General features: G+C 48.2%; 2 protein-coding genes across 4 annotated transcripts in view; one reads left to right on the plus strand and one right to left on the minus strand.

Annotated features, from left to right (window-relative positions):
• wdfy4 (WDFY family member 4) overlaps window positions 1-23060 on the minus strand; it is a 292745-nt gene that overhangs the window by 80362 nt on the left and 189323 nt on the right. The window lies entirely within an intron of this gene.
• LOC119956071 (leucine-rich repeat-containing protein 18-like) lies at window positions 873-20397 on the plus strand. Of its 2 annotated transcripts, none has more exons than XM_038782907.1 (2): window positions 873-1168; window positions 19532-20397. In XM_038782907.1, the coding sequence occupies exon 2, from the start codon at window positions 19536-19538 to the stop codon at window positions 20307-20309; it is 774 nt and encodes a 257-aa protein (XP_038638835.1). In that variant the 5' UTR covers window positions 873-1168; window positions 19532-19535; the 3' UTR covers window positions 20310-20397. The 2 variants fall into 2 exon arrangements, with proteins under 2 accessions (XP_038638835.1, XP_038638834.1); XM_038782906.1 differs by lacking the exon at window positions 873-1168 and adding an exon at window positions 12912-12991.

Raw genomic sequence — 23060 nt, forward strand, 5'->3', positions numbered from 1 at the left:
GTTAGGAGGGGGTATCGGGTTACGGGGATAGGGTGGAAGTGAGGGCTTAAGTGGGTCAGTGCAGACTCGATGGGCTGAATGGCCTCCTTCTGCACTGTATGTTCTAAGTAACCCTGTATGCTGGAAAATAGCCTCCAGTCGAACTCCACCACTGTCAAGGGCACTGCCAGTGGCTGTCAAGGGCACTGCCAGTGGCTGTCAAGGGCATTGCCATTCCAATGAACTACAACATCCAGCATCCTCCTCTCCTCCCCTCCTTCCACATTCCTTTCCCCCTCCCCCTTTACAAATCTTAGTCAATGGATTACTTCGGGAACTGAGGCATTTTTTTTGGAGTTAAACAGACACAGGAATAATGGCACCAGCTAAAGAACAGAACCATATTCCCATGGCAACACTCAGTGTGTGAAGATAAAATCCCAGAAAGGCACATTGAAGCTGAGAAGTCTTTCATTCCAATGAACTGCGCACATATCCTACATGTAGATTTGTCAGAAAGATTTGAAAGTTTTTATTTACCACCCAAATTGAACACCAGCAGTGAAGGTAGAATTAAATTGTTTGCTGTATGTCTGAAAAGCCAAGGCCCTTGGTTTAATTCAATGATTTTGCTGCTCAGGCAATGGTTTAAGATTTACTTTCTGTAAATAATGTTATCAGCGATGTTTACAAAATAAATGTGAGTGTCCATATCCATAGTTTAAGATCTCAAAGCCAGGTTCTGAAAGGAACGGGATCTTTGAAAAGGTTCAGGCTAAATGTTGTTGCTGCAAAGGTTAAACACTATGTTAATTATCGGCAAGGCCCATAGGCCCATGCTGCCTGGCAACCAAGTTAAACAAGGAGCAGAAGGAACGCTCAGCTGCAAGCAGGACTTGATTCTGGATTTCCTCGTGCAAATGTTTGGCAGCTCCTTCACTTCCACAGATTTCTCTGGCTGTTGCTGTGCGCCTTCGGAGCCGTAACCGAACAGGACTGATGGTTCATCCTTTGAACTGTTGTCCGCCGGGTTCATCTTACAGACTTCGCTGAAGACGCAATCTATTATTCAGAGATGGAAGGAGCCTGCACAATAGCAGGCAGTCTTGGGCAGCACAGGTCAGAGCGTTGATGAGGGGACACTGCAGAGTTTTCGCTGTCTATCCTTTTTGACTTGCAAAAGAAACAGGTGGGTAAGGGTACAAGTACAGCCCTTGTACTTTGAGAATTTGTAATATTTTTGAAGTGCCCCGTCAGCAAAATCTATTAGATTAAGCGTTTTAAGTGGCTTTCTTGCATGTATAAACATTTTATATTGTGTCGAAAGGCAGATTGGACTAAATTTGATCAATGTTTTCTCTCTATACCTCCAGTGGTAACAGATGTTAATCAGCGGTTTACGGAACTGGTTCCTGCTCCAGTATTTTTGTTCCTTGGGAGTTCTGAGGCATGTGTATCCAAATTTAAGAAATAAATGTCAAATCCAGGTTGGGTGCTGACCTCAAGTCCGAGACGTTCTCTGGGTAGAAGAATTAGCATGGCTGAAAATTTGCAAAATTCCCTTTTCCGCTAATTGGTTGTTAATATTAGTTTACCAGCTTTATGTAAGTTATCCCTAAAATCTAATTTTACATGTACTACAACCCTCCCCAGAACCCCCTCAGCCTGCTTGGTGTTGATTGGCTGGGGCGGGACTTAATGCCTGGGGGCGGGAGACTGGGTGGATCAGTTAGTTCCGGAGAAATCAGGGAAAGTTCCCGTCAGGCGGCCCCCGACTTCAAACGGGATGTTTTGCGATTTCTGTCCAATTGCTTCTTCAGTAAACTGCGTTGTTACCCTGAATTATTCAGAGGAGTGTATTCAATTCAATTAAGGTTAGATTGATGCTCTGAAGGATCGAGTGTCAAAGAACAAATAAAAGTACAGGCCCTTCGGCCCACCAAACCTGCGCTGACCATGCTGCCCGTCTAACCTAAAACCTTTTGCACTTCCGGTATCCCTCTATTTCCATCCTATCCATGTATTTGTGAAGACACCCCTTTAACGTCACTATCATCCCTGCTTCCACCACCTCCTCCGGCAGCGAGTTCCAGGCATTCACCACCCTCTGTGCAAAAAACCTGCCTCGCACATCTCCTCTGAACTTTGCCCCTCACACCTTAACCCTATGTCCCCCAGTAATTCACTCTTCTACCCTGGGAACAAGCTTCTGACTATCCACTCTGTCTATGCCCCTCATAATTTTGTAGACCTCAATTAGGTTGTCTTATCAACCTCCGTCGTTCCAGTGAGAACAAACTGAGTTTATCCAACCTCTCCTCAGAACTAATGCCCTCATACCAGGCAACATCCTGATAAACCTCTTCTGCACCCACCCCATGCCTCCACATCCTTCTGGTAGTGTGGCGACCAGAATTGAACACGATATTCCAAGTGCGGCCTAACTAAGGTTCTGTACGGCTGCAAAATGACTTATCAATTTTTATACTCAATGCCCCATCCGATGAAGGCAAGCATGCCGTATGCCTTCCTGACTACCTTCTCCACCTACGTTGCCACTTTGTGGAGCTGTCGGCCAAAGCTCGGTGCGGGCGCTATCACTTCTAGGCCTGAAGGTTGTGGGTTCAAGTCCCACCCCAGAGGCTCCAACTGAGAAAGTTGCACTGTCAGAGCTGCGGCCTTTCAGATGAGACGTTAAACCGAGACCCCCATTGATCTTCTCAGAGAAATGTAAATGATAATATTTAAAGAACATTCCAGTGATCTGGCCAATTACTTAACCCTCAGCAAACCATAATTTAAACAAACAGATGGTCTCATAACTGTTTAAGGGAGTTTGCCGCCAGATTTCCAGTGATTTCACTTCAAAAATACTTCACTGGCCATAAAATACAGTCCTGAGGATGTGAAAGTTGCTATATGAATGCAATTTATTTCTATTAAAGCCTCATTCGTCTACCTAAGGGATGATTATTGGACTTAATGCACATGGTAGATAAATTATATTCTGCCATTGAATCTGCCTCATGTATTTTCTCTCCAGATTCCACCCCATGAAGTGACTGTAAACTTGATGTGTTGGATTCAACCTTTAGATCACATTTTTAATGTAGTAAACGATTCACACCGAGCCAAAGAGGGAGACATTAGGACAAGTGATCAAAGAGGTAGGCTTCAAACAAGGAGAGGATATAGCCTGAGAAGGGGCCGGCACGGTGCCACAATGGTCAGCACTGCTGCCTCACAGCGCCAGGGATCCGGGTTCAATTCCGGTCTCGGGTGACTGTCTGTGCGGAGTCTGCACCTTCTCCCCGTGTCTGCGGGGGTTTCCTCCGGGTGCTCCGGTTGATGTGCAGGTTAGGTGGATTAGCCGTGCTAAAAATATGCCCCTGAGGTGTCCGGGATGTACAGGTTGGGTGGGGTTACAGGAATAGGGCGGGGGGAGTGGGCCTTGGTAGGGAGCTCTTTCAGAGGGTCAGTGCAGACCCAATGGGCCGAATGGCCTCCTTCGGCACTGTAGAGATTGTATGATTCTATGAAGAGGAGGTCTTCACTAAATCCAGCATAGATGCACGCGTTCCATATTCATCCATTGTGAGAAGCAGGAAATGAAATATATTTAGCTGTAATTATTGTGCCAGTAATCTAATGTTAGTGATTAAGTGAAGTGACATGTTCGCCTTGTGAAGAAAAATGACCCTTGCAAGCAAAGGTAGTCAAATCAATTTCTACCTCAGCAAAAATCTATCTTTCCTTCCACGATTCGTCCTTCCGATTGAGTCCCTCACTACCCTGCCATTTTTAGTGAGGCAGCCCTATCACTGAAAGGGGTCAATTCCTGTGGGCAGCTGAGTTTCACGGGCAGAAGGCGACTGGCAGAGAGATACGTGATTCTCCCATTTGATATCACCAAAATGTGGATTGGGCCAATGGGCTGCATCCTCTCCACATGCAGTAGGATTACCGTGGCAGAAAAGGGGCGGGATTCTCCGCCCCCACCCCCCCCTCCCTCTGCCGGATCGGAGAATCGCCGGGGGTTGGCTTGAATCCCGCCCCCACTGTCCTCCAAATTCACCCGCCCCCCCCCAAAAGAAATTGGCCCGGCGTGAGTCGCGCTGCCCGCCTTGGAGAATGGCGGGGTCCGGTGTGACTCAATGGGCCCCGAGGGCCGCCCTAATTTTCTGGCCCGCGATGGGCTGAAGTCCCGCCCGTCTTTTGCCAATCCCGCTGGCGTAAATTGGACTAGGTCCTTACCGGCGGGACCTGGCGGTGCGGGCGGCCTCCGCGGTTCCTGGGGGTCGCAGGGGGATCGGGCCGCGGGAGGAGGCCCCACAGTGGCCTGGCCCGCGATCGGGGACAACCAATCCGCGGGCGGGCCTGTGCCGTGGGGGCATTCTATTCCTCCACACCGCCGGCTGTAGCAGTCTGCCATTGCCAGTGCGGAAACAAAGCCCTCTGCGCATGCGTACGGATTACACCTGAACGCGCTGGCGCTCCCGCGCATGCACCAGTCAGCGGAGGCCCTTCGGCACCGGTTGGCATGGCGCCAAGCCCCTTTCCCGGCGGCCGGCGCAAACCACTCCGGTGTGGGCCTAGCTCCTGAAGGTGCGGAGGATTCCGCACCTTTGGGCCGGCCGACGCCGGAGTGGTTCATGCCACTCCATCCCGCCAAGTTGCCCGCCCCACCGATTATGGCAGAATCACGCCCAAAGTCTCTCTGTCATTGGCAGTGAGCTGTTTGTCCATGAGTGGCATATACCCTAATGTTCTCACTTAACATAAAAAGGGTTACCGAAGAGGAAACTCGATTAAGGCCTGTGATGGAGCTGATAGCCTCACGTTGTACCATATGGGGTGGCAGAGTGGTTAGCACTGCTGCCTCACAGCGCCAGGGACCCGGATTCAATTCCGGCCTCAGGTGACAGTCTGTGTGGAGTTTGCACATTCTCCCCGTGTCTGCGTGGGTTTCCTCCGGGTGCTCCGGTTTCCTCCCACAGTCCAAAGAAATGCAGGTTTGGTGGATTGGCCATGCTAAATTGTCGTTAGTGTCCCAAAAAATGTGTAGGCTAGGTGGGGTTATGGGGTTACATGGATTGGGCAGGTGAGTGGGGCCAGGTAGGGTGCTCCGTCAGAGGGACGGTGCAGATGCGATGGGCCAAATGGCCTCCTTCTGCACGGTAGGAACTCTATTACTGTTCCCCTCTCTCTCTGTGTGGCCTGCTTCCTGGTTCACAGCACTCTGACTATTAAATATATCAATTTCAAAGAGCACCTTGTTCCACAAGGTCATTGTGGTCTTGGGAGAGGGTGTTGAGGAGCCCAGACTTCACCTCAGGATGGTGCAGCCCTTGGCATGGAAGGCACACCCACAACATTCTGACACAGAGGCAAGGGTGCGCCCGTCAAACCGTAGCTGGCACGGGATAAAACTTAGAAAACTTCCACTGAGATACGAGGCATAAGTAGCTCAGTTTTTTGGTACGTGATAAGTGTTTAGAAAGTACAACTTTATATAAAGTTATGACCTAGCAATTGAATGTCCCATCATTGTACAGCTTATCGCAGAGAGAAAAAAAACCTTTTTCAGCTTACTATTATTTCATCAAGATAAAAGTGGCATGTCTATGGTGGTTAGCATTGCTGCCTCACAACACCAGGGTCCTGGGTTTCATTCCAGCCTTGGGCGACTGTGTGGAGTTTTCATTTTCTCTCCGAGTCTGCGTGGGTTTTCTCCGGGTGCTCTGGTTTCCTCCCACAGTTCAAAGATGAGGGGGGGATCTTATTGAAACGTACAGAGTTGACGTGAAGAGGGTGTTTCCACTAGTGGGAAAAACTAGAACCCGAGGGCACAGCCTCAGGCTGAAGGGGCAGTCCTTTAAAACTGAGATGAGGAGGAATTTCTTCAACCAGAGGGTGATTCTTGATTAATAAGGGGATCAGGGATTACGAGGAGAAGGCAGGAGAATGGGGGCGAGAAACAAATCAGCCACGATTGAATGGCGGAGCAGACTCAATGGGCCAAATGGCCTCCTTCTGCACTGTAGGGATTCTATGGATTCTGTAGATGGAGTTGAAGTATCGATCAGCCATAATCTATGCAGAATGGTTAATTGATGTTCATAAATTTCAAATATCTTTTGGGCAGTTCTGATGTGGAACTCAACTAATTATTTCAGCACCAGTAATATATATAGTTAAAGCACCATTTTTCACACTACTGTCTTCAACTTCTTTACCCAAAAAGTGAATAAAACATAGAACTTGCAGCCACAAGGAATGGTTGACGCGAATAGTAAAAGTCAATTTAAGGGAAACTAGATAAAGAATAGTGGGAGAAATTACAGGCCATACGTCTGGATACTTCCAGCCCTTCACGGGAGCGGGATCATCCAGTCCTGCTAATGCGATCAGAGTTTTCCGCAGGCTGGGTAATTCCGGCCTACAACTTAGAAAAAGGCCATTCATCCCAACCAATCCCTGCTCAAGCCAAGCTCCTCCCATCGTTCCTCGTCTACCTTTATCAGTTAGAACCCATTATTCAAGTCTCCACCGCGCCCCAGCAAATGCTTATCTAGCTTCGCCTTAATGCCTCCATATTATTCCCCACAACCATTCCTGGGCTAGCAAGTTCCACATCCCCACCACTCTCTGAGCGAATAGTTTTTTCCTGAACTTCCTGATTGATTTCTTGGTGACTGGCTTATATTGCCCTTGTGCACACGCGAGAACACTCAGTGTCCAATCCATCAAAACCCTTCATTGGTTTGAAACTATCTCTGTTAGGTCACCCCCTCAGTTTTCTCTTTACAAAAAAAAGGGACTCAACTTGTTTATCCTTTCCTGACAAGAATAGATCAGGCATTATCCTTGTAAATCTTGTCCTGAATCCTCTCCTTTGTCTGAATGTGCTTTTTAAAAATAGAGCCGAAACTGTTCACAGTTCTCCAAGTGTAACTTTCCTGTATTTTAATTCAATCCCTCTAGACCTAAAACTCAGGGCGCGATTCTCCAAGAACAGGGAGAAATCGTAAGGCTGGCGTCAAATCCGGGCAGGTTTGACGCCAGCCCCCCCCTCCCGCTTGCCAGAGTTTGCGACGGCTGACGCGTCACATGACGTCATCGCGCATTTGCGCGAAACCCGCGCATGCGCGGGCCGGGATGCCCCTCAGCCGCCCCGCGAAGTGATACAGAGGGGTGGCGGAAGGACAAAGAGTGCGCGGGAATCGGACCCGCTGCCCGCGATCGGTGCCCACCGATCGCGGGCCCATGGCACCCTTGGCACGGCCGTGGTACTGCCGTGCCAATTGGTGCCATGGTTGCCAAGATCGGGACTTTACGGCCGTTTTTACGAACGGCCAGACCAGGTGTGTTTGCCGTTCGTAAAAACGGCCGTAAAGGGCTTGGACTTCGGCCCATCGGCCAGCTGTGAATCGCTGCTGGCCGTAAAAAACCGGCGGCAGCGATTCGTGTCGGGAGTCGGGCGTGGGAGGGGGGGGGAGAATAGCGGCAGGGTGTCGGACGAGCGTGGCCGTAAAAATTTACGACCCCCGCTATTCTCCGCACCGTCGTAAGTGCGGAGAATTGCGCCCCCAGTGCTTGGTTACGAACTTGATAGGGCCTTACTAGCTCTGTCGCAACTTCGAGTTGCTTTTGTGTTCTTACTCCTACATCCCTTTGCTCCTCTACCTCATTTAGATTCTTATTTTCCCGAAATGTAAACTCACACTCACCAACGTTGGAAACTTGTTTGTCAATTCTATGCCCGTTTTGCAACATAGATGTACAAGAAGGAAATGAACTTATCAAGGAAATGCTGGCATGCAGCATTCATGCCACACTTGGTCCTAAAAGGCTTGATGATGAACTGTTCTCCTGTCCTTTAGCACGTGTTCTTAAGTTTGCATTTCATCCCTTCTTGGCAAATAACATTTCTTTTGCAATTTGAAAGAGCAAACTTGCATTTATTTATAGCTTTTCACCTCCTCAGCTGAATAATTCCTTTTACGATGTTGGTGAGAGGAATTCATTTGCTCTCATAATAACTTTTGTTGTTGTCACAAGCAGGCTTACATTAACACTGCAGTGAAGTTACTGTGAAAATCCCCTAATCGCCACATTCCGGCGCCTGTTCGGGTGCACGGAGGGGGAATTCAGAATGTCCAATTCACCTAACAAGCACGTCTTTCGGGACTTGTGGGAGGAAACCAGAGCACCTGCAGGAAACCCACGCAGACACGGCGGGGGGGAACGTGCAGACTCCGCATAGGCAGTGACCCAAGCCGGGAATCAAACCCGGCACCCTGGTGCTGTGAAGCAACAGTGCTAACCACTGTGCTACCGTGCCGCCCACTTCTTCAATTCGTGCCAGAGATGTCCGCACGAGAGGGAAGATGGGGCTTGGCTGAGCCTCTCATCCAGAGTCAGCACCTCCAGCTCCTCAGCATTTCACTGAAGAGCTCGCTGAGGTTACGCATTCAAGTCCTGAAGTGGGGCTCGGACCAACAGTCTTCTGGCTGAAACAAGAGTGCTTCATCTCTGACATTGGCTTCGCTCCCACCCAATGCATTGATGCATCAAATGTATGGGAGCAAATTTGCCACCAATTGCCAGTAGCCGCTGTTGAGGATTGCTGCGTTATGGCTGAACATGGAAGATTCCGCACAATGACGGTGCAGTTTTGAGCAGACTTGTTTGGAATGGGGATGGTCGGCAAGAAGGTGAACCCAAAGGTGTGGTCCAACCTTTATAGCGCTGAATCTCATTGATCACATAAACAGGGCCCTTGGTCGAACTGAACCATGCTCCACACGAGTCTCTGTTTACCCTGCTTCGTCTAAGCCGTTCAACAAATCCTTGTGGCATGACACGGCAAGAATAATAAGACAACTTTCACGGCGTCAGCACCAACGGTAGTATTAATACGCGAGAGTAAGATCAATCTGGGCAGATATTCATCCATTCAGTTTTGAAGGAGTGCCACAAATATTGTGAGCGTGATGAAGTTTTACAAAACAAACAGAATCAAATTAAGCGGCAAGCTTGCCGAGGATTCACCCCGAGGAATTTCTGAGGGGAGGCAAGAAGAAAATCTTTGGAATTGGATCCCTGAATCATATTTAGGAAGAGAGATTTGACTGCCATTGAAGATAAATAAGTTAAATGTTCTCACTGGTCCTATTCACATGATCCTGTCAAATTCACCTAATTTCTTACACCGTGCTGAATTAATCCTCTCATCACATTATCTCCCTCAAAGTTTCAAATACATGTCATTCCTTACGTCTGTTTTCTCAGATGGATCGTTTCTTGTCAAATTAATCCTGAATAGAGCTCCGTCTATAGGTTTTGAATCTTTGTCAGCTAAAAAGGTCAATGGAGGGAATTATGAGTGTATTCCAGTTCTCCATTTCCAGATAATCTTCCTGTCTCGCTGGCAGGTCATGTTGTTAATTTTCTGCCCTCATCAAAAACCGGAAAATGTTACATGCTCGCACAGCCTCAGCAGCAATTATGTAGTATGAATCATAGAATCGTAAAATCGTACACGTCCGACAGTACAGAAGGAGGCCATTCAGCCCATTGAGTTTCCAATGACACTCCGAAAGAGTACCCTACCCAGGTCCACTCTCCCTGCCCCATCCCCGTAGCCCCATCTAACGTTTCGACACCAAGGAGCAATTAATCATGGCCATCCACCTAAAGCTGATCACCTTTGTTCTTTGTTCTTTTGGAAGATTTTAGTTTAGACGGGCAGCATGGTCGGCGCAGGCTTGGAGGGCCAAAGGGCCTGTTCCTGTGCTGTACTTTTCTTTGTTCTTTGGACAGTGGGGGGAAACTGGAGCACCCGGAGGAAACCCACGCAGACACGGGGAGAACGTGCAGACTCCACACAGACAGTCATCCGAGGTTGGAATCGAACGCGGGTCCCTGACGCTGTGAGGCAGCAGTGCTAATCACTGTGCCACCTTACCACTCGTAAATTCATCCCTCCCTCCTGCTCTCCATCATCACTTTTTTACTTTGCCACCAGCACTCCAGTGTAACATTCTCCGTCCCCTACATCGAGTACCCCCCCCCTCCCATCTGCATGCCAATGCCTCAAAACTATGGGCAGAGTTGCGCCCAGAATGAACTTAGCTGGGACCTGCCCAGAACTACTTTCCCACCTGAATCTAATAGGGACGAAGAGAGCTTCAACTCAGCATTCTGGGCTCAGTGCTGAGATGACAGAATGACGCAGAGTCCTGCCCCGCCACCCTCCTTCAATGAAGGTTCACTAGGCTGATTTTTGCGATACACGAGTTGTGTTATGAGACAATGTTGAGCAGCCTGGGCCTGTGCTTGTTGGAGTTTCGAAGAACGAGAGGTGATGCTATCGACGAGCAAGGTTCTGAGGGTGCTCGACAGGGCGGAGTCTGAGAAAGATGGTTCCCATCGCGGGGGAACCTAGAACCGGAGCTCAATTTTAAGATATTTAAGATGGAAAGGGAGAGGAATTCCTTCTCATTAGTCATTAGTCTTTGGAATTCTCCAGAGAGCAGCGGAGGCTGGGTTACTGAATATATTCAAGGCGGAGATAGGTCGATCTTTGGAGGGGGGGGGGGGGGGGGTTCCGGCCATTCTCACCAGCAGCAACCTCTGGTCCCACCAATGGTGCACCCCCAGCTCCTGGTGGCGGGCGGTGGATTGAATGGGAAGTCCCATTGGCAGCGGCAGGACCCAGGAGATCCCGCCACCAGCCGCCTCAAACCACCGAGAAAACCCACCCTGATCTACAAGAGAGTCAAGCCTTAGTGCACAGGCAGGACAGTGGAGTCAAGACCACAATCCAATCAGCCATGATCCGATTGAATAGCGAAGCAGGATTGAGGGGCCGAGTGGCCCACTTCTGATCCTCGCCCTTATGAACCTTTCGAGCAAGAATCATTTCTAAAACAATTTTCTTCAAAGGGTAATGTTCATATTAAATTAGTAACAATGTAGGCCCGTTGACTGGTTTAGAAAATGGCAGTCGCTCAGACAGTAGGAAAAGAAACCTTTGTTCCTCCCATCAAGCAGGTCTCTCAGTGATGTTCAGCTCTGGAGGCCATTTGCTTTCAAATAATTTTCAATAAACAGTACGGATAGTTCAGTCAGAATAAAACAAGAACAGAATGTGTTGCCTTCCTTACTCTTAAACTTGTGATTTGAGAGTTAGCACCCTCAGAACATAAGGAATGAGAGCAGCGCTTGACCATTCGCCCCCTCTGTCATTCAGCACGATCGTCACCCTCAGCTCCATTTTCCCACCTGCTCCCCCTTGTTGCTCGATTGCCTGAGAGATCGAAAATCTGCCCACCTCAACTCAACTGGACGCAACAATGGTGGCAACAGGGTGGCCCAGTGGGTTAGCCCTGTTGCCTCACGGCGCCGAGGTCCCAGGTACGATCCCGGCTCTGGGTCACTGTCCGCGTGGAGTTTGCACATTCTCCCCGTGTTTGGATGGGTTTCGCCCCCACAACCCAAAGATGTGCAGGGTAGATGGATTGGCCACGCTAAATTGCCCCTTAATAGGGAAAAATAAATTGGGTACTCTAAAATTTAAAAAAAACTGGACGCAACAATGGAGCATCCACAACACTCTGGCTGCAGAGAATTCGAAAGATCACAGCCCTTTTGCTGATGTAATCTGCCTTCCCCACCCCCAACCATATCAGTCTTCTATGATTGGGCCCTTATCTTGAGGCTGTGGCCCCAGCCAGGGAGGACAATCTCTCAGTGGCCACCCTCCAGAGTCTGGCCCGTTTCAGTCAGATCACCTCAGTCTACTGAACGGTAGAGATTATGGGCCCAATTAACTCAGCCTCCCATCAAAGGGCAACATTCTAATTGTTGTATGAGCAGTGGTTGAGGACTCTGGGTCTGTACTCATTGGAGTTTAGAAGGATGAGGGAGGATCTTATTGAAATTTACAGAATACTGAGAGGCCGGGATAGAGTGGACGTGGAGATGATGCTTCCACTGGTAGGAGAGACTAGAACCAGAGGACACCATCTCAGACTGAAGGGACGATCCTTTAAAACAGAGATGAGGAGGAATTTCTTCAGCCAGAGAGTGGTGAATCTTTTAATAATCTTTATTAGTGTCACAAGTAGGCTTACATTAACACTGCAATGAAGTTACTGTGAAAAGCCCCTAGTCGCCACATTCTGGCACCTGTTCGGGTACACAGAGGGAGAATTCAGAATATCCGAATTACCTAACAGCACGCCTTTTGGGACTTGTGGGAGGAAACCGGAGCACCCGGAGGAAACCCACGCAGACATGGGGAGGATGTGCAGACTCCACACAGACAGTGACCCAAGCCGGGAATCGAACCTGGGGCCCTGGCGCTGTGAAGAAACAGTGCTAACCACTGTGCTACCGTGCCGTCCTTTCTGTGGAACCCATGGCAGAAGGCTGTGGAGTCCAAGTCGCTGAGTGTCTTTAAGACGGAGACAGATAGGGGTTATGGGAGGAGGCAGGAGAATGAGGATGAGAAACATTATCAGCCACGACTGAATGGTGGAACGGACTCGATGGGCTGAATGGCCTAACTTCTGATCCTACGTCTTATGGTCTTATCCCAGGAGGTACATAGTGAACCATCTCTTTACTACCCCCAATGCAAACATGTCCTTCCTTTAATCTGGAGACCAAAACTGCATACATTCCAGATGTGGTTTCTCTCTATAATGTAGCAAAATGTACTTGTCATTAACTCCAGTCCCCTTGCAATACAAGACTAACATATAATACAGCATGATTAGTCCTGTAAACACAAAAATACACCCTGCAACAGCTAAGGATAGGCATCGTTCCCGTTTTATGCATCATTGCACTTAGCTCTGTCATAATACCTGTCACCATATGATGTTACTGGTTTTTTTTCTAGTAATGTACATTAAGGACATTACCACTAAATATTACCCCATTTCCCCACTCCCACTAACCCAAGTTGTTACGCCGAGCTCACAGAGCTGAAGAACTCCAGGTACGTTCGTGTTAAGCAGAGGGGATTGCGTTTGTCTGTAGTTTAGTTAGTGACTCGTGGGAAGTAATAGCACACTACTGGGCTGAGGGGGGTCAAAGGATTTTAAATAAACTACCGATGATCTGGCAATTCGACCCAAATAGCACTGTTGCCTTCCAGAAGGTTCTCTAAACATGTGCCCACAATAGGATCATTGTGATGACACTTTCAGGATTGTTCAAATGCCACGGAGATGACAACATAAGGCATTGAATTGTTGGAACTCATTGTGGTTTTAAAAATCCAATTATTCAGGGCAGCACGGTGGCCCAGTGGGTTAGCACTGCTGCATCACGGCGCCGAGGTCCCAGGTTCGATCCCAGCTCTGGATCACTGTCCGTGTGGAGTTTGCACATTCTCCCCGTGTTTACATGGGTTTCGCCCCCACAACACAAAGATGTGCAGGTTAGGTGGATCGGCCACGCTAAATTTCCCCGTAAATGAATTGGGTACTCTAAAAAAAATTTTTTAATCCAACTATTCAGTCACTTCTTCTCCTTTCTCTTTACTGAACATCTCGACTCTCTGCTGGGTTGTTATTTGCCTTCCAATGCCTCAGTCAAGTCATTATTTACACACACCTTGACAGCGAGGGATGTCAGGTCCTTCAACCATGGGGTTCTTCACTGTCTCCCAACATCTTTATGTCCATGTACTTACAAAAGGGATTGGTGCGTGATGCAGGCGTCACTGGCTAGGCCAGCATTCATTGCCCATCCCTAATTATCCTTCAGAAGGTGGTGGCCTTCTTGAACCTCTGCAGTCCCCTGAGGTGAAGTCACACCCACAGTATTGTTAGGGAGAGAGTTCCAGGATTTTGACCCGGCAACAGTGAAGCAACGACGATATATTTCCAAGTCAGGATGGTGACTGACTTGGAGGGGAACCTGTAGGTGGTGGGGTTCCCAGTAAGGAACCTTGGCAAGTTACTGCAGTGCATCTTGTAGATGGTTCGCACGGCTGCCACTGTTCGTCGGTGGTGGGAGGATTGAATGTTTGCGAAAGGGGGAGCAATCAAGCTTTGCCCTTGATGGAACCATCAATTCACCGGAAACGTGTTTCCGATGTGAATCTAGGCTTTAATCGACTTACTTCAGAGCCAGCCTGTTACCTGTCGATGAACTCGTAGTGACACAGGCTGACTCTGGACATGGGTATTTATACAGCTGCACTAAGGGGAGGAGTCGTGGGCGGAACCAAGGGTGGAGCCCAGTACAAGTTCCTAGGTGCTCCCAGCGCTACTCCCCCTAGTGGTAGGACAGCGCTACTGCGCTTACACCAACAGTGTGAATTAACATATATTAACATATATTACATTCACCACAGTCCTGGATGGTGTCGAGCTTCTTGAGTGTTGTTGGAGCTGCACTCATCCACGCAAATGGAGAATATTGCATTACACTCCTGTCTTGTGCCTTGTAGATGGTGGACAGGCTTTGGAGGGTCAGGTGAGTTACTCACCACAGGATTCCCAGCCTTTGACCTGCCCTGGTAGCCACAGTATTTATATGGCTGGTCCAGTCCCTGGCATTGTGAGGCAGCAGTGCTAACCACCGTGCCACCCATCCTTCAAGACGCTCCTTAAAATCTCCCTCCCTCCTTTTCTAACACCCACCACCATAGAGCTGGGCTCAGTGTCAGTTTGGGTCAGAAAATGTTCCTGTAAAATGCTTTAAGACGTTAGTGGTGATGTATAGATGCTGGTTGCTGTTGTAGGAAATTCCATTTTGCAAGCTAAAATTAAAGCACATTAACACCCTCCTGATGGCTTAGAGTCTCCAGCTTAGATTTTCTGATTGGCTGTGGCTCAGTCAGTAGTTGTAAAATGGGAAAGGCTTGGTAGAAACATGCTACACACACACACACACACACACACATTGCCAGTGTTCAGGCTCCCTGCTCTTCCAGGAGACGCCAGTCAAACCGGCACCCATACGTTCTACTGTCATCAGCTATGCTCCCAGTTGAACATTTTTGCCTCTTTGATGTTTTGGCCCCACCGTGCAAGTTCATCATTTTGTAAAAGCCTGTCTCCATTTTAGCATGAGGGCAGAGAATGCTGGAGACACTCAGTAGGCCAGGCAGCATCACAGAGAGAGAGAGAGTTAATGTTTTACATTCACAATCATTCCAGGCTGCAGCAGGCGCTACCTCAATGCAAGTCCTTTCTTTTACCTATCTCAGGTAAGTCGACGGCAAAGGTGTAACTTAGGGTCTGCTGGCTTCACTCTAAGCCAGTTGCCTCCGATTCCTTCGCGAGGAGCGATCTTTTCAGCCTCAAGACCGCATAATAAAAGCCGCAAGAGCGCTTTTGATTGATTTTAACGGATGGATTAAGTGGACCCGATTACACTGTGCTTTTTTTTATTCCTCCTGTTATATTTGCTCTCTCCCTGTTCCAAGCCAGATAATTGAAATTAGCTGGATGCATTAGTTATTATCTCACATTCCCCTGCACATGGTTGAATATGATTAATGACTAGCCAAAGTCCCTGAAGGGCTTGCAATGAAGTCGTTTTAATGGAAAGGTGTGTATGTGAGAAACCCATATTGCTTCCCAAACAATCATTCACCAGCGCCGTGATCTGGTTTCGCAAAATTAAGTGCTGTTGTGTGAAAGTCAGAGTATCCAGCTGGAAATTCCTCCAGCTCCCAGTGGCTCCCCAATAACTCATGGCCATTTATTTTCGCTAAGTCACAGCAAATGGTGTCAATCAGGCGACGCACCTGTTAAGTGTGCAATTGCACTTAAAAAAAATATATATTGGCGGGATTCTCCGTCTCGCCAGCCTCGTTTTACGGCGCGGGACGCCCCTGCTGGCAGCTCATTGTGACCACCCCCAAGCCATCGGCAAACCCGCGGGCGTGGGTGCGATGCCGGTGAAGCGGACAATCCGCCAATGGAGAATCCCACAGATATGTATTTAAATCATGTGGCACAGTGGGTTCGTGCTGCCGCCTCACAGGGCCAGGGACCCGGGTCCAAATCCAGCCTCGGGTGATTGTGTGGAGTTTGCACTTTCTCCCCGTGTCCGCGCGGGTTTCCTCCGGGTGCTCTGGTTTCGTCCCACAGTCCAAAGATGTGCAGGTTAGGTGGATTGGCCGTGCTAAATTGCTCCTTAGTGTCTGGTTACCGGATTGTGGGGATAGGGTGGCTGCCTGGGCCGAGGTAGGGTGCTCTTTCTAAGAGTCAATGCCGACTCGATGGGCCGAATGGCCTCCTTCTGCACTGTAGGGATTCTATGCTCGCTAAAGGGGAAACAAAGTTTAATAGCTGCATGATACATTTAAGGGTCTGGCCTTCAAAGACAGGGAGCAATTGTGCATGGAAGGATTTGCACTGTCACAAGTGACGGAACAGAAGGAAATTCTTTAACCCAGTGAGTGCTCAGAATGTGGAACTTACTACTGCAGTAGTAACCGAGGCAAATAGCGTAGCTGCGTTCAAGTGGAAAGAAGAGAAATGTAGGAGAGAGGGATAGAAAGGTACGTTGATGGGGCTAGGTGATGAAGGGTGGGAGGAGTCTTGTGTACAGCACAAAACTGTCGGGCTGAGTGGCCTCTTTCAGTGCTGGAAATGCTTTGTCATATGAACATTATCGTACTACTATGTGCCATGATGTAGCCGGTGGGTGAATTTATTAAAGAACATTTCAAAATACATGTTCCAATAATTTGCTCCAAAACCCAAGTGCTGTGCTTCCAGCGTGGTGCCAGGATACTAATAATCTTTATTAGTGTCACAAGTAGGCTTACATTAACACTTCAATGAAGTTACTGTGAAAATCCCCTAGTCGCCAAACTCCGGCGCCTGTTCGGGCACAGGGGGGGGAGAATTCAGAATGTCCAATTTACCTAACAAGTTTAATGTGGAATGGCAAAAAGCACGGTAGCACAAATGGATAGCACTGTGGCTTCACAGTGCCAGGGTCCCAGGTTCGATTCCCCGCTGGGTCACTGTCTGTCTTTTTCCTTCATGCAATGTAGAATTCTGACCAATTTACTGTGGCCTCACTGTGACTGTGCTCCATAAAGGAAATGCAATGCTGGTCAAAGATGCACAGTCTGAAAGCAACTTTTTTCCATTCCACGTTAAACTTGTGTCCCCATCTTTTGAAAGAGGATAGACCCAAGTGAAAGAAATGGATGTACAGCATTAAATCACACAGGGGACCTGAAGCTCAATAACTCACACAGACCATCATTACAAAGCATCTATTTTCTATTCTGAGGAATATAGGGTGGGAACAAAAGGACTATTCGTAATGGGAGCAGGAGGGATACGTGTTGGCCTGTGTGAGGTGACTAGCACCCACTGCTATCGGAATTTATCGCTGGTTCACAGGTGGCGTTTCAAGGTCTACAGCAAATAGCACTGTTTTATGCGACTCTAATTGTCCCATGGGGAGGGGTCGGAGGTTAAGGGTCACTGCGGCAGGCAATCAGCAAAGGTGCCAGCTTCCATCGCCAGTCTGTTCTCACTTACGTGATCGCAACAGGAACCCTGGAAGGGTCTTCAAAAAGACCTGCGTGTGCAAGGGTGGCGTTGCTGATCACAATCCAGCCATGCCTCCCGTAGACACAGGCCTGGTAATGGATGAGAACGGAATAGTGCCCCTTGTGGAAAGAGAAAGGCTTTGCGGCTTCAGTCCAACTCTCAACTGGCAATGTAGAGTTTGTGCAATCCTACACTTTTACTCTCTTCTTTTTTGCATCAGGCATTTTATGAAGAGCCTTTATGAACACAGACCATTCCAAGTCTTGTACAACCAATGAAAGATAGGTGCAGCCACTATTGCAATGTAGTCATTTGCTCACAGCCACAACCAGCAATGTGATAATGACTCAATAATCTATTTTCCTGATGTTGACCGAGGGATAAATATCGGCCAGGACACTCGGGAATAAAATATTCCCACTCCTCTTTGGAATAATGTCAAGGAATCTTGTACACTCACCTGAGAGGGCAGGGCATCGGTTTCACGCACTCAGTATCCACTGAAAACAGAACTCATGAGCCCTATATTAACATTTGGAGGTCTTTGAAAAGCTTATAGATCTGTCCAAATAATCAAACATTATTTGAATGATCATTTTAAAAGCATTAGACTCTTTGAAAATAAATCTAACAAAGTGATGCACAATCAATGGACACGAAATGTAGATGAAGTCCGAAGGAAAGGCTTTAATTAGCAAGAAGTGAACCCGGCAGCAGACGTACAGAAGAATGGCTGGCTGCCGGGGAACACAGGTTGTTATACCCCGCCTTGTAGCTACCTTCCTCTTAGCCAATTGGGCTGAGGGCACACGATACCTGGGCCAATGGGCAGCGAGTCCCCTGCACCAATGTCAGCTCACACTCCCAGGTGCCGTAATACCCCTAGTCATACTACCACACAAAGTAAACAAGCTTGCATTCTATTTGCCAGTTGTTTAAACAATCCGCACCAAGCTTAATCTATCAGTGAGTTGGAAGTCAGCCAATCATTCACATCGACATTCCACTGAATAACTATGCCAACAAACCCTCCTTAGCAGAATCCATTAAAATCTTTTAACACGGATAGAAGCTCAGATATCTATTAAAGCTTTGTAATGGCCAAACTGATGGCTGAGTTGAACATCAAGGAAAACAGCAAAGCATCTCACACCACCTGATATGGATTTCACTATTGTACGATGCAGAACGCCACGACATCCAATGGATATGGCACGCTAATGCATCTGAAGACCTTTCCACCTGGGAATCACATTTGTGAAGACACTTAACCTTGCAACACAAAACACTACGATCACTCATTCTATTGAAAACATATACAATGCATGAGTTTCACATCACCTCCAAAAACTTGCCTGCCTCCATACAAATTGAACGTTGCTCACACCAGCAATGGAAACAGGAATCCTGGATTCGGGTCCGGACCACTTTTGAAGCCCATCCAATGAACCACAGCTCCACAGTAAGACTGGAAAATCCCACCCAGAGTGTTTGTTTTCACACAGGACGTTGATTTACTCCGGGGAGGGGGGGGGGGGGGGGGGATATTGGGGTGCAGGTTAGAGTGGGGTAGGGGGAAGTTCTGGCAACCTTATAACCATGCTTAATGGTAAGTCACTGCTTCTATGCATGAGTTCTGGCCCTGGGACAATTTAACATTCAATGTTGTCACTAAAAGACCATTCATGTTTCAGCTGAATTATAAACAAGTTGATACACATTTTGCAGTCCTGATTGTAACAAGAGGATGGGGCATGGATAACAACTTGTGTAATAATTAAGCAACAAGTAAGGAGAAGCTAGATTAGGGATAAAGGAGTAGAAGGATATATTGGTAGGGCAGGATGAAGAATAATGAAGAATGAAGAGATGAGGAACATGGCGTAGACCATTGACACAAATGTAAATGCTATTTAATTCTGCGTGATGATTTGCTCCTGCTGTTGTTGAGGACAGTATCTGATTCTATTTGTTTTGCTCTCCCTTTTCCAATAAAACCGCAGGAAAATGCCAAAAAGGAAAGGAGGAGCCCAGGGAAAAAAGGTTACCCTTAAAATGGCAAAGAATTCCATGAAAATCACGGTCGACGGGAAACGCCGATTGGACTTGAGCAACATGGGTATAGCAACCTTCCCCAGGTGTATTCTGAAGCTGAGTGACATTGAAGAAATCGACTTGAGTCGAAACATGATCAAAAAGATTCCGGATTTCATCAACAAATTCCCAAAGCTGCGCTATCTCGACTTCCACACAAACAAGATAGAGAGAATCCCAGACTCCCTTTGCCAGCTGGAACTGCTCTACTACCTCGATCTGTCCAATAACAAGCTCACGACCGACGGTTTGCCCTCTGAACTCACACAGCTGAAGAACCTACGCATCCTGAACCTCGGGTTGAATTCTGTGGAAATGATTCCGACCACGTTCGGCACTTTGAAGGAACTAAAGGAATTGGGACTCTTTGACAATCGGATCACGTACATGCCAGAGAAAATCACCAAACTCCCCAAACTGAAGAAACTGACTGTGATGCGGAACCCTTTCACCTTGCCACCGGTACCCGTGGAGCCAATAGAGACCATTGACCGCATTGAGAACCTTTACCTCGCCAGGAAAGACATGCTGTGCCGCCCCTGCCTGAAGAAATGCCTGCGCGAGAGGGACAGGTGGAGCAAGGTGAAGAATATCGCCGAGATGGAGGAGGAGCCCGATTTTAGTGGTCTCATGTCACCCAATTCAGTTGCTAAGCAAGATGAGGGACTTTGGAGAATTAACGAGTAAAGGTTTATTTGCTATCGGCTATAAGGCTTAAACACGGTTGAATGAATACAAAATAAAACTATCTCAATTGCCTTGTGTTTCAGAACTGGCTACTCTCTCCTGTGTGCTTTGTACTAATCTCTTTATCTCCTTCACAATATTTCCAAAACCAAGGAGAGGATAGCCTTTCTTTGAAATTGTCATGTGTTGCTGAGCATCGGATTGATATGAACAGGACTAGGCCATTCAGCCCGCCCAGAGTCGGTTCTGCCCGCAATTCAACAAGACCCATTGCTTCGCTCCAATTCAACTGCCTTAGTTCAATTTCCTTGGCTAGGAAACAAATCTGATCAACCTCACATTTAAAACTGCTGACTGAGTTAGCAGCCACTGCCTTTAGTGGGAGAGAGATCCACACGTCTATCAGCCTTTGCATTAAGAAATGGTCCATTACTTCCTTCCTGAGTGGCAGGTCGGTTAGCTCAGTTGACCAGGGTGCGACACCAACAGCGGCAGATTCAATCCCTGTCCTGGCTTGGGTGGTTCAAGGAGGCCTTCAATCTTGATGCGGTGTGCCACCCCTTCAAGCGATATAACGGCCTGTCTCTCAAATAGAGGGAGATGCCAATGGTCATTCATAGACAATGGGTTACTTGTCTATCTATCTACCTCCTGGATGGATTTTAAGCTTTGCCCTCGCTGTTCTATAATCCCCTCACCAGCAGAAAATGTACCCTATTTTTCTGAGTGCCAGGAAGAGTCCAGCACAAATTTGTTGACTCAAACAGAAAGTTACTTTATTTACAACAATATTTACACAGCATCAGTAATTTACTACTGGTTCCCTTTCTAACCAGTACCACACTGGCCTATTTATACAGCTGAAAGTTAACAATTACCCACCCCCTTACCAGGGAGCTCAGCTTCCCCAAGATCCAAGGGGTAACCAGTTGTCCCTACCCAATAGGATCCGGGCAGGTTACAACACCTATCAATTGCTTTCAAAATCCCACATAGCTCAATCAAATCTTCCTTTCTAATCTCCCACACTCCACAGTGCACAACCTTAGATTACACAATTTTGCCTCATAATGTAGCCCTTGGTAATAGTCTGGTGAATCTGTATTGTGGATAGGCGTGCACTGGGGAATTTAGGATGAAATGAATGCAGGTATTTCCTGTGCACGGCCTAATATCGACTTGCTGCCTCTCATTGGCTACCGTCCCATTTACGTCAGGACGTTGGTTTCTGACAGCGCTGTTGGAGGCGTAGACAATGATCAAAGTGTTCTCAGAGGCAGCTTCGAAGGACAGCGCTGCCTCAGACAGAAATAATGCCAGCGGGACATTCTTAAAACAGGGGTGAAACAGGGCACAGATAAGGGTGTTCAAGAGCCACATTTGCTTATTTTTTCCCCCACAACACGCCACATGTTTAGATTAATTGAAGTAAATGGAACGGCCTGGGGGGCAGAGCGCACAGTGGGAGGAGGGAGATCAATGCCACACAATCAGTTTTATCGCCTTGTCAATGTCCAATTTCACTCCAGGATGGATCAATCCCATCATGCCCAATCCTTGATCGATAAACCTGCTGACATAACCTGAATTAAACCAATATATATATATTGGGCGGGATTCTCCGAGTGTCCGCCGAGTTAGGCCGAGTGTCCGCCGAGTTAGGCCGAGTCCCACAGGCGTCGTTATCATGTGGTCCTACCCGACGGGACCTCAGCGTTCATGCTGTGGCGGGCGGCCTGGTGGGGGGGAGGCGGGATCCGACTCCTGGGGGGGGGGGGCGGCTCCATAGTGGCCAGGCCCGCGATCGGGGCCTACCAATAAGCGGGCAGGCTTATCCCAGTGGGGGCCTATGTTCCTCTGCGCCGCGCCCCTGTAGGTCTCCGCCATGTTGCATCGGGGCCAGCACGGAGACAGCAACCCACGCGCATGCGCGAACTCGCTCTGGCCGTGCTGCCACCCGTGTCGGCAGCTGGAGCAGGGGGAGGCTCTCCGGTGCTGTACTGGCCCCCCTGCGCGGAGCAGTATCGCTGGTCCTGGGGGCCAGATGACTCCGTCGTAAAACGCTCCGGCGTTTACAATGGCGTCAACATTTAGCCCCAGGATCGGAGAATCCCGCCCAATATATAGAATTTACAGTGCAGAAGGAGGCCATTCGGCCCATCGAGTCTGCACCGGCTCCTGGAAAGAGCACCCTACCCAAGGTTAACACCTCCACCCTATCCCCATAACCCAGTAACCCCACCCAACACAACACTAAGGGCAATTTTGGACACTAAGGGCAATTTATCATGGCCAATCCACCTAACCTGCACATCTTTGGACTGTGGGAGGAAACCGGAGCACCTGGAGGAAACCCAGGCAGACACGGGGAGGATGTGCAGACTCCGCACAGTGACCTAAGCCGGAATCGAACCTGGGACCCTGGAGCTGTGAAGCGATTGTGCTATCCACAATGCTACCGTGCTGGATACGGGGATAGGGTGGGGGAGTGGGCCTGGGTGCTGCCCTTATAGATACACACTTTTACAAAGTAAATCCTCTCTGGGAATATACATTTTTCACACTCAAGTAAAAACGTTAATCATTGAAAAGTACTAAGTTTCAAACTTATGAAATAATAAAATCAGACAAATTACTTTACAAGATCAGATTTTTAAAAAACCTACTCAATCCTTTGTTGCATCACTGCACTTTGTGCCCCCTTTGACTATTTAATCGCTTCCCTATTCTAAGTTATGACTGAATCTGCTA

This window comes from Scyliorhinus canicula, chromosome 22, assembly GCF_902713615.1.
Source record: "Scyliorhinus canicula chromosome 22, sScyCan1.1, whole genome shotgun sequence".
NCBI classification, from domain to species: domain Eukaryota; kingdom Metazoa; phylum Chordata; class Chondrichthyes; order Carcharhiniformes; family Scyliorhinidae; genus Scyliorhinus; species Scyliorhinus canicula.